The sequence below is a fragment of the Triticum aestivum genome, chromosome 2B (genome assembly GCF_018294505.1).
Source record: "Triticum aestivum cultivar Chinese Spring chromosome 2B, IWGSC CS RefSeq v2.1, whole genome shotgun sequence".
Classification (NCBI taxonomy): Eukaryota; Viridiplantae; Streptophyta; class Magnoliopsida; order Poales; family Poaceae; genus Triticum; species Triticum aestivum.
The window spans coordinates 97,101,682-97,113,057 of record NC_057798.1 but is presented as its reverse complement, the minus strand read 5'-3'; the positions used below and the strand labels follow the sequence as shown (position 1 = coordinate 97,113,057).

At 46.7% G+C, this 11,376-nt stretch overlaps 1 protein-coding gene across 4 annotated transcripts; it reads right to left on the bottom strand.

The window, feature by feature from the left end:
* Positions 1-3,804: 3,804 nt before the first annotated feature.
* On the bottom strand, positions 3,805-7,655 carry LOC123043680 (uncharacterized). Of its 4 annotated transcripts, none has more exons than XM_044466203.1 (4): positions 6,284-7,655; positions 5,475-5,703; positions 5,183-5,396; positions 3,805-4,255 (listed from the first exon to the last, which is right to left on the bottom strand). In XM_044466203.1, the coding sequence occupies exon 1, from the start codon at positions 7,638-7,640 to the stop codon at positions 6,306-6,308; it is 1,335 nt and encodes a 444-aa protein (XP_044322138.1). In that variant the 5' UTR covers positions 7,641-7,655; the 3' UTR covers positions 3,805-4,255; positions 5,183-5,396; positions 5,475-5,703; positions 6,284-6,305. The 4 variants fall into 4 exon arrangements, with proteins under 4 accessions (XP_044322138.1, XP_044322139.1, XP_044322135.1 ...); XM_044466204.1 differs by having other exon boundaries at positions 5,251-5,396; XM_044466200.1 differs by having other exon boundaries at positions 3,805-5,396.
* Between the last annotated feature and the right edge of the window lie 3,721 nt (positions 7,656-11,376).

The following is an 11,376-nucleotide window of genomic DNA, read 5'->3' as shown; positions in this document are numbered from 1 at the left end:
GACGGGGCGCTGCAGCCCGACTGGTCCCCTGGCACCGGCTGGGGCGAAAGAGGGCGTCGGCCAGGGCGGAGGAGGGCGAGTGCGGCCTGGAACGCAAGCTCCGGCACGCGGGCGCAGTGATGCGTGCACGGGCGTGGACGGGACAGGGTCGTGGTGAGCGCGGGGGCGAGGGAGAGGGAGGAGGCCGGGGGCCTCACCACGATTCGTAGGGATTCGGGCAGCGGGGCTCGGGGAGGAGGTCGAGGACGTCGCGATGGAGGGGAAGCAGGCCGGCGGGGAGGCGCTCTCGGCGGCGACGGGCGGCGGTGTCGAGGCCGCGGGCGTCGGGTGGCGGCGACTTGGGGCGGCGGTGTCCAGGCAGCGGGGCGCGGCTCGATCCGGCGGCTTCAGGGTCGGTAACGAGGCGAGGCACCGGCGTCGAGGAGTGAGGGGGGGGGCGCGGTTGCCGGGGAGAGGCGGCGGGGTCGGGACGAGGCCGACGGGGCGATGAGATGGGGGCGCCGAGCGCTGGGGCGCTGGGTGTGTGGCGGCGCTGGGAGGGAGAGGGAGAGACGTGCGGGGGGGAGAGTGGGGGTTCGTGGGATAGGGTTAGGTCACGGTGGGGGTTATGGAGGGTTAGGTGGGCCGTCCTGGTTGGATGGCCAGCCCGGCATGTGGGTGGGCCGATGCCCAGTAGGGGGGAAGGCCTTTTCTGTTTTTATTTCTTTTGTTCTATTTTTGTTTATTATTCTTTTTCTGTTTTCTGTTTTATTTTAGTTCCTCTTTTATTTTAGTTTTATAGACTATAAAAGTAGTCCCTAATTTAGTGTTAGTAATTAGCTACTGCCACATAAGTTTGGGCAACAAAATAAAATAGCTTAATATTTTATTTATCGTAAAAGGCATTCAACAAATTGTTTTTGCTACTGTTTAAAACATTTTATAGTATTTTACACTTTTATAAAAGTGTGGTTTCTCCACCATACTTACTTATGCATTATTTGGCTCACTCCGAACATTTTAGTTCTAATATTTGAAAACTTTTATTGTTTGCTTGGTTTTAAATTTGAATTTCGAACTAGGTTCCGAACTAACGCGAGTTTATCCACAGTAACCGAGGTGACGTGGCATCATTAGCGGGGATTACTGTAGCTTAATTACCCGGGCGTCACATATTTGATCGATATTATAGAAAACAAAATTAACATTCAAAATATAAAAAAAATGTCATTAGATGAATCATGAAATTAATTTTCATATTGTATATCTTTATTATTGTAGATGTTAATATTTTTAATATAAATTTGATCAAACTTTATGAAGTTTGACTCAAGAAAAATCTTATACGTGGAGTACAAAGAAACCGAGGGAGTACAAAACATCACGCTACGGGTTTTCCTCTCGGGCCCGGGAGGGTGGGGGCGGGGGTAGAAACCCTAGTCGCTGCAAGAGAGTTCCTTCCGCCGCCTTCCTTTGGCGGCTTCCCTCTATCCACGACCTCGGTCGTTGATGGTGAGAGGGGTCGCCGGATTTATGCGTGCGGATCATGTAGCTTTAGGTTAGGCCCTAGTAGCTTGGGTTTTTTGGTCGTTCTTTGTCTTGGCTTCAGTGGCGATGATGGCGGCGCTGAATAAAGAAGCTTCGGATCCTTCCCCAATGAGGCCATCAGTCCTATGGTTGGGGATGTATTTGGGAACTAGTTTGTTCAAGTGGGGATGTTGTAGCGGCGGCGGCATCCTTGTGGTGGACATGTGTCCTCGGGCTCCGCCGTTGCGACAACGTCTGCTCCAACGTCGGCGCGGAGCTTGGGAGGTAGTCCAGGAGCAGATGCAGATTGTGGTATGCATCGGCGATATTTGGAAGACGGAACGTGTGCTGGGGTTGTGGTTGATGGATGATAGGTATGGGTTCCTTCTTCGGCGTCTTAGTCAAGGTGGGGTGCCAGATCTGGAGTTCAATGGTGTGTCCGGGGTGTTGCCCTAGTCTGATTCATTCAACGACAATGGCTTCACTTTTGGTGAGCCACCTTGGAGGTCCGCAAAGCCGCATATCAGCGATGAAGCCACGTCGAGCTTGGGTGAGGAGGTGATCTGTCATTTTTTTTCTTCGGTGGCTGCTATGGTTGTGCTGGAGGCAGGTGAAGGGCTTTGGTGTCAAGCTCAGAGATGTTCTGTTGTCTTTTCAGTTTTGTCATGTTGCTCTTTACGTGGCTTGTATTTTGATCTTTATGATATGAATGAGACGTGCATTACCATGCAAAAGAAAAACATCGCGCTACGGCTCGCCCCCGAGCCGCTCGTGCACCTATGTCCCTAGTGTCATCGTCGGCTCACACCACCGGGAAAAGGCAGCCCTGTCACCATTGTCAGTTCATGCCACGGGGCAAAAGCCTGCTTGCGGTGGGCGCCTAGAGGGTGGCGCGCAGGTGCTTTGAACTTGCGTTTCTGCTTCGGTGCTCCCCTCTCCCCCCGCCGCATCGTCTCCCTCTCCTCTCCCACCGTATCCTCTCCCACCGCGTCATCTCCCTCTCCCCCACTGCATCCTCTCCATCACCTCCATTGCCATGGAGGACGGACGTCGCGAGCGCCCTGATTGGGGCGCAGATCTGGTGGCGCTAGCGCAGCAGGTCGCGGCGCCTGCAGCGGTGCAGGACGATGCTGGCGTCCAGGTAGGTGCAGTGGATGCTGCAGATCCGAAGAAGGTGGAGGCGGGCTGGAGCGGCGCGGTCCATCTAGACGCTCCCACTCTGGCGAGCTCCGGCGAGGCGCCGGAGGTGGAGGCGGACTCTGGCGAGGCGCACATGGTGGAGAAGGTGGAGGGCGGCTCTGGCGAGGAGCAGGTGGAGCAGAAGGTAATTTCTTACCCCTTTTAGTTGTACTCCCTCCGTTCGGAATTACTTGTCTCGAAAATGGATGTATCTAGAACTAAAATACATCTAGATACATCCATTTCCACGACAAGTAATTCCGAACGGAGGGAGTAGTTTTTAGATTCTAGGGTTTGGCAAGAAGTGTAACCAGGGTAGCGAAGTCGGCGCCGGAGAGGCCGAGGCCGGCAAGGAAGGTGAGCACGACGTCAGGATTGGCAGGGGACTTGAGGTGGGAGAGCTTCGGGGAGGCCTTGAGTGCTTGGGCTCGGCTGAGACCGCAGGTTCGGACGAGGTATTCGTCGATGGCGAAATCGGGGATTCGGGGAAACAGCAGGCGCTGCCGCAGTGAGGAGGCGGAGGATGAGATGGTGGTGGGAGAAGAGATGAGTTGGGCGAGGATGCAGCTTCGGAGGCGGAGCATGGCGCAGCCGCGGAGAAGTTAGGAGACGGCGAGCGCGACGACGGCGGCGGTGATGGAATGGGGAAAGCAAGCGCGATGGGCGGCGGTGTCCTGCTCTGGTTGAACGAACCCAAGTGGTGGGTCCCACTTGTCAGTCTCATGCCGGCATCTCAAGCTGACTCGTCTAGGTCCAGTGACTCTTTTGGCAATTAGTATTATTGTGGCATTATAAAAAAAACAAAATTGATGCTTAAAAAGCTATTTTTCGAGCATTGATTTTGTTTTCTTGCCATGACCTCCTAGAACGTTATTTCGTAATGAAACTTTGCATGCACCGAAAACATTTGTCAAATCTTGCCACAAATAAAATTCAAATTATTTTTGATTTTTTTTCAATCTTTTCAGATTTTACTGTTCACCAGAGCTCAAGCTGAGAAAGGCACTTTCATCGTACATTTTCGTCCCCTTGAGTACATTTTTGTTGTTGTAAAATATATTTCAGACTTTTTTTAATTATATTTCTTTATGATTTATTAAATACTGTAGAAAAATAAGATGCCCTGATAATATGTTGTATCCAACAGAGAATGAGTGCCGATCCGGCTAACCACATTGAAATTGTTGTGACCGCACCCACATCATGCAATCAAGATCTAAACCCGTTCATCAAGTATCAGTTTCATCAGGAGCTAGCAACGACCAGAAGAAAGAAAGAGCACTTTGATGTGGTTGTAGTTTGGACTATCTTGTGCTGAATCCCCATACGTGGCACCATACCTGTCCATGTTCAAACCCAGCCACTGTTTATTTAGACTCATCGATTTATAGTCCTGTTCAATCCCCTGAATATCTCATCATTAGGCTCTCCTCTTCATCTAAAAAAGTTCAGTTGGCAATTGGCATACAACCTTGCTGAGTTTGATCTGGAAACAGAAGCAGTACTACATCATCCTCCAGTTGGTGCCGCTCTCCTGGTCATCCTCACGTCCGCGGTGGTCTTTCCGTCTCTGCTCCATAGAGATAATTGTTATAATTTTCGGGATTAATTCAGGAGCTGTATTTCATTATCAATTTTCAGCACATTGCCTTCAGGCGGTAAGTTCACTAGTGAAGTTTATTTATCTACTCGAAATGGATATGCATAAATGTTGGAGAAATAAATTGCAGAAATAAGAATGATGCTAATCAACTAGCATTTGCACTTGGATTTCATCACCGTGCCTTCAATACATTTGATACTAAATGCACGCTTTAGAATTCAATGTAAAACAGTTTTATCTGCTGACAATGTAAAAATGACACTTCCCTTTTGGTGAACCTATATGAAAATATGCCTATTTTAATAGACTATATAAATTGGACATTTATGAAAACGACGGGAGAATCAAAATCCTCTAATCACTGATATATTAAGAAAAGAAAGTGATTTCTCATCATAATTAGTTAAGCCAAGTCCCAACGTTTTGAAAACATAAGACCTCTCGTCATACATATGCTGCTATGATAATGGAAAATGTTAATACTCTTCTTCTGAGTATAATAGTTGTGGCTCTGAAGAGACTGGAGTGAAATTGTAAATAAAAGTTTAGCCTATTAGCTGCTGGCAACTTACTGCTCAGATTCGAGTTAACCTGGCTCCTGAAAGATTTCTAAATGCTTACTATAGCTTCACACTTGAATTGGGTATAATAAGTTTCAGAGTTCACACATGAAGTTTGAAAGATTCATGGCTAACGTTCAGCTCTGGTTCGAATTCAGAGTTCAGACTTCAGAGTACAAAGTTTACATACCGCCTACTTTTTACATGCATGCGTGACTCGTTCAGATTGTTTACATCCAAGTGAAGATGCACCAAAATGTAGAAAATTGATTAAAGCACCAGATGCTGCTAGTTTATTCAAAGCTATAGTACAATACTAGAAGGATTACTTAACTTGCAAGATGCAAAAAAGAGAAAAGTAGGAGCTTCCCTGAATAAAACTCATGCATTGTCAGGCCATACTTGTTGCTGAAGCTTCAGGGTGTCAAAAACTAACAGAACCTTCAGAATAATGTATAGTACAGCCAAGCCATTGCCGCCATGTTTCGTCTCGTTTCCTGGAAGAAGAAGAAAAGCACCATCTACATCCGGTTTCAGCACATCTTCACCTGGAAGAAAGAAAGCACCATCCACATTCAGTAAATCAGCATGCTTCTATTGCCCAGCCCTTTTCAACATCTTCTCACCTGGTGGTAAGTCACTTCATCATTCGACCCGTTCCCCTCGCCTAGATTTCATTAATCTTGTTTCTACAATTTCAACAAGTACCAGAGAAGGGACACACAGTTGATCTTTAAATCACATCTCTTCGCAGGTATTAGCATCGACCATCTCCTTTGCCCTCTGCTTTTCAGCACCATACCATACAAGCATCGGTTTGCTTCTCTGGTACGAATACCAGGGCACTTGAAATATCTGTTACGTAGTGTATACAAATTGGCAATCAACAGAAACGCTACTATCCTACTACTCAACTAGCCAGTTTGGAGATCAGATGGCCCAAGAAAAGAATTGGCCATACACGAGACAAATAAATAAATAAACTGATACAAACTACTAGTAAATAATGGCCGTCTTCAACAATAGTTAATATCTCATAAACAAAATTACTGCACGAAGGAAGAAGGTATTTAGCTTAGATGAACTAGAGCAAGTAACCAACAAACTAGATCAAAACTGCATCATTGGCAGTGATCAGCAAACTGTAGCCAACTAGCCACCAACAGACTCAAAATTGTTTCCCACAGAAAAAGGGGTCCAAAAATTTCATGCAAAGGAAAGGTTGAGACTTCATATCATCTTCATGGCCAAAATGAGAACATTCTTTCATGGAAAGATAGATAGAGGGTTGCATTCAAAACTGAAATGGCCATTTCAGAACATACAAACAGAGAATGTGCAGAAATACTACTCATTGATACTTCAAAGCATTTGCAGAATGCCCTGATCTCATACTCTCCTAGTTCCAAGATGTGTGCAATATGACAACATGTACCAATTTTCTTATTAGTCTTGGTTCATGTAAAACTGAATCTAGCTGGAACCTCCGCTCTGCAAGCTGTTGCATAATCTTCAGCGAGATGCGGTGCAGCATCCTTATGAGGGCATATGAACTTCTCGACGAATACCTTCTCGCTGATCATGACTGCAGCATAGTAGTCCCGGTCGTGATCTAGCAATCCATTTTCCTTGAGAAATCTGATGACGTAGTATCGGGGCCTGAGCCGGCCCTCCAAGCTGTACATGAGTATTACCGGACGACAAGCAATATATGCCGGTTCCAACCCCACCTCGGAGATGAGGAACTCAGACCTGCGCTGCAGCGATTCCTTAGTCCTATGTAGCACTGTTGGAGCCTTAGAAACAGCAATGCCCACCTCAGCATCCGACCACTTGAAGGTTTTCTTCAAGTGCTCCACTTTGGTGGTGATTTTCTCCTCGCTGAGGAATGCAACAGCTTGTAACGCATGCTTGAACATCGGAGACCCACGGGGTACACCAAGAAGACCTTCGACGCACGCCACTGCTGTCCGGATGCGTTCCGGGCTGATGCTGAGCAGCGATGGCGTAGGTATGCAGAGCCTGGCAATATCACAAGCACCTAGCCCGCACTCGCGCAGGAAGGTGACATTGGGCTTGACCACCCGCTCGAGGTCGGACCCGAGAACGGAGCCACCCTTGAGGGCTCGGAGGAGGTTGTCGGAGGAGCCGAAGAGGGGCAAGCAGTAGTGCAGCCCGGCGATGATGGATTTACAGCGGAAAGTGACACCGGGGAGAGAGACGAGGCGCGCGATTTGAGACCGCGAGAGGCCGAGGCCGGTGAGCCCAGCGACGACGGGGGATAGGGTTTTCTCCACTTTGGCACAGAGGAACAGCGGGTCCTTGGCGACGAGGGCGGCGATGTCGGCGGCGGAGAGGCCGAGGCCGGCGAGGAAGGCGAGGACGGCGTCGGGATTGGTGGGGGATTTGAGGTGGGAGATCCTGGGAGAGGCCTTGCGGGCCTGCGCTGGGGTGAGGCCGCATGTGACGACGAGGTAGTCCTCCACGGCGAAGTTAGGGTTCTGGGAGACGGCGGGCGCGGCGGCGGAGATGAGGCGGCTCAGGTGGGAGATGGGGGAGGCGGAGGGAGACGAGAGGATCTGGGTGAGGAGGCAGCACCTGAGCCGGAGCATGGCGGCGCCGCCCGCGGAGAAGGAGATTGGCGGGGGCAGCGGCGGCGGCGGCGGGGAAAGCGGATGGCTGCTCTGCTTCTGCTTCTGCTTCTGGTTGGTGGCGGGGAACAACGAGTGGACGATGATTCCTGTCTCCAGTCCACCCAGCCCCCCCAAGTGGGTCCCGACCGTCAGTCTCATGCTGCCATTTCTATCTATAATGTGAGCGATCCCTTTTGCATTGCAGCAAGGGAGGCACACACTTTAGTTACAAATTCTTATGATTCCAACTATGTATCCCTAAATTCCCTCAAAAAAAAAACTATGTATCCCTAAATTATGTGACCTGGTTCCCGATGTAATTCTCATTTGAGTTCAACAAAATGTGTCACACCTTCAAACGAATAGTTGACTGTCTTTTAGGTGATTGCAAGATATCCTCAATAATACGCTACAATAAACCAACATTCAACATATCCATGAATCCTAGAACGCATCGCTTTAACTCCATCCGTCCGTCTTGCTTCTTTCCCCTCCCCTACAGTAAGGCGTCCCGTAGCTTGCCAACAATGCAGAGGGGGGAGATTCCGATGAAAAATGGCATCATCTTAGGTGGAGCTCGCGACGGCGGAAACAACTTCGTTGAAGGAGATGGTGATTGAGAGAGAGGTTAGTGTTGCATTGCGTGGCAGAGCTTGCTAGCAATGTTGCCATAGCGGTGCCACTGACGGATATATATATAGGTTGAGAGGGGTCAAAGGTCATGGTGCACCAACACACGGAAAAGGAAGAGAGTGATAGCCTAGGACAACGGCCAGATCGGCGGCGGTGACGGACAGAGAGAGGTTGTGGGAGTAGGAGAGCTTTTGCATAGCGTGGCAACGACACGACATCTTGAGAACTCTAAGATAGTACTCCCTCCGTCCGGAAATACTTGTCGCAAAAATGAATAAAAATGGATGTATTTAGAACTAAAATACGTCTAGATACATCCATTTCTCCGACAAGTATTACCGGACGGAGGGAGTATATAGCATCAATCACAATTGCCTTGGGTGTAATAAGTTTCAGATCTCAACCATCAAGTCTGAAAATTTCAGAGTCTAAGAGCTAACCTTTCGGCTCTGGTTTATATTCAGAATCAGAGTAGAAAATTCATACCACGTCGAATTGATTGTTTGCTCAACTTGTTGTTTGTTCAGGCCGCCTCACTCAGCTAAGGTGACTCCGGTATGGGGCAATGCGGCACAATATACAAGAAGGAGTTCTTCTCTGAACAAAATTATGCTTCAGTCACATCAGGTCATACTTGTCGCTTAAGCCGCTTCAGGGCAGCGGGCATAGCAAAGCCCCATCTGCCATGCTTCGCGATCTCCTGGATCAAGAAGAAAGCACCATGAATCTTCTACATCCCGTCTCAGCGCATCTTCTCCTACAACATTTGGTAAACCAGTCGATATGTTCTTGTTTCACCCATAAAAGACAAACACCTCCAGTGGTCATGTCTTACCTCCCTGCCTTTTAAGCAATCTCCGGCACTTATTGGCCGTGTTGTTTCGACGATCTGTAGCTAGGTACATTCCCTGCTGCATCTCAGGACCTACCTAGGAGCGCTTGATGTGGCTGTAGTTTAGACTATCTTGTGCTGCTCTTCTCTCCGATTATTGAGTTGAATTGAATCCCCGTACGTGGCACCATACCTGTCCATGTTCAAACCCAGCCCGTGTTTATTTAGACTCGTCGATTCATAGTCATGTCCAATCCCCTGAATAAGTCTCTGATTATAAGGCTCTCCTCTTTGTGTAAAAATCCAGTTGGTAAATAACCTTACCGAGTTGGTTGCCGCTCTTCTCCTTCTCCTGGTCCTCGTCGCATCAATTACTCATCATCATGGCCTCTTGCGTGAGTTTTTCAGGATTAATTCAGGAGCTGTAACTGTCAGCACATTTCCTTCATGCAGTAAGTTCAGTAGTGAAGTTTATTTATCTACTCTAAATAAATATGCATAAATGTTGGACAAATAGATTCCACAAAATAAGAATGATCCAAATCAGCTAGCCTTTGCACTTGGATTTCATCACATGCCTTCAATACATTTTTTAGATACTAAACGTACGCTTTACACTTCAAGGTAAAACAGTTCTATCCGCTGACAGTGAAACTAATAAAAATGACATTTCACTTTTGGTGAACTTTTATGAAAATATGACTATTTTAATAGACTAAATTGGACATTTATGAAAACGGCAGGAGAATCAAAATCCTCTAATCACTGATGTATTTAGGATAAGAAAGTGATTTCTCATCATAATTAGTAAAGCCCAGTCCCAATATTCTGAAAACATAAGAACTCTTTGTCATACAGATGCTGCTGTAATGATGGAAAAGGTTGAAGAGGATCATACATAGAAGTTTACCCTTTTAGCTTCTGGCAACCAAATATAGAATATGTTGTTCTGTGCGGGGCGCACAGTTTACAAACTTTGTTGTAAGATTGCTGTTAACTTTTTGCTCTGGTTCGAGTTAAACCTAGGCTCCTGAAAGATTTCTAAGTGCTTACTATAGCTTCACGCTTGAATAGGTTATAATATGATTCAGAGTTCGCACATGGAGTCTGAAAGATTCAGAGTTAATGCTCAGCTCTGATTCAAATTCAGAGTTTAGAATTCATACAAACTGTTCACACCCAAGTGAAGATCCAACAAGATGCAAAAAATGATTAAACTACCATATGCTTGTTTATTCACATCAATAGTACAATACTAAAAGGATTACTTAACTTGCAAAATTCAAAAAAGAGAGAAATAGGAGCTTCCCTTAACAGAACTCGTGCCACCGTCAGGCCATACTTGTCACTGAAGCTTCAAGGCATCATCACCCAGCAGGGCCTACAGAATAGTATAATAGAGCAAAGCTATAGCCGCCGTGTTTTGTCGCATTTCCTGGAAGAAGAAAAAAACACCATCAATATCCACTTTCAGCACATTTCACCTGGAAGAAAGAAAGCACCATCCACATTCAGTAAATCAGTATGCTCCTGTTGCGCAGCCACTCTTTGCTTGAGGAAACCTCCACGTCTTCTCACCTGGTGGTAAGTTGCTTCATTGATCAACCTGTTCCCCTCGCCTGCATTTCATTCATCTTGTTTCTATAATTTCAACAAGCACCACAGAAGGGACACACAGCTAGCTGATCTTCAAATCACATCTCTTGGCCAGTATAGCATGGGCCACTCCTTTGCCTTACTGCACGCACACACCAGAGATCACATTTCTTCCAACTTCCACAGCCTCACATCAGGGACAAACAAATGTGCACCATCCTCACAGGTTGGTTCGTAGACTGAGGTACATAGTAATTCCTATATTTGAAATTCTGCAAGATTCCAGACTACATGGTCCCATCCGTCCTTTTCCTTTTTCCTACTCTGACTTTCCAGATAGAAATTTGCAAAAAAGACGGTACACAAGACCCACTATACTACACTAAACAAATATGCTAAGGGATAAATGTGCCCTCGCGGTCAATATAGATAGTGCGATTATGGAATAATAAAATTAGCTAAAAGAGATAGCAGAAATTTACATGGTAATGCCATAACCCTTTTTAAGGTTACCATAACTTAAGTATGTCCTCTGTTTTTCAGCACTATGCAATACAAGCATCAATTTGCTTCTCCAGTACAAATACTAGGGCATTAGAAATTTCTGTTTACATAGTGATATACAAGTAGGCTTCCAACAAAAATGCAACTAGCCTACTACTCAACTATTCAGTTTCGAGATCAGATTCCCGTAGAAAAGTATCACTTAGAAGGCCATCCAAAACTACAAGAGATAAATAAACGAAAGCTGATACAGACTACTAGTCAGAAACAGAAACACTACTCCAAGGAATTTCGAGACTTCATGTCATCTTCATGGCCAAAATAAGAACA

What these genes read in the sequence shown, in the direction of transcription:
- LOC123043680 (XM_044466200.1), bottom strand. Translation starts at nt 7,640, where the DNA reads ATGAGACTGACGGTCGGGACCCACTTGGGGGGGCTGGGTGGACTGGAG.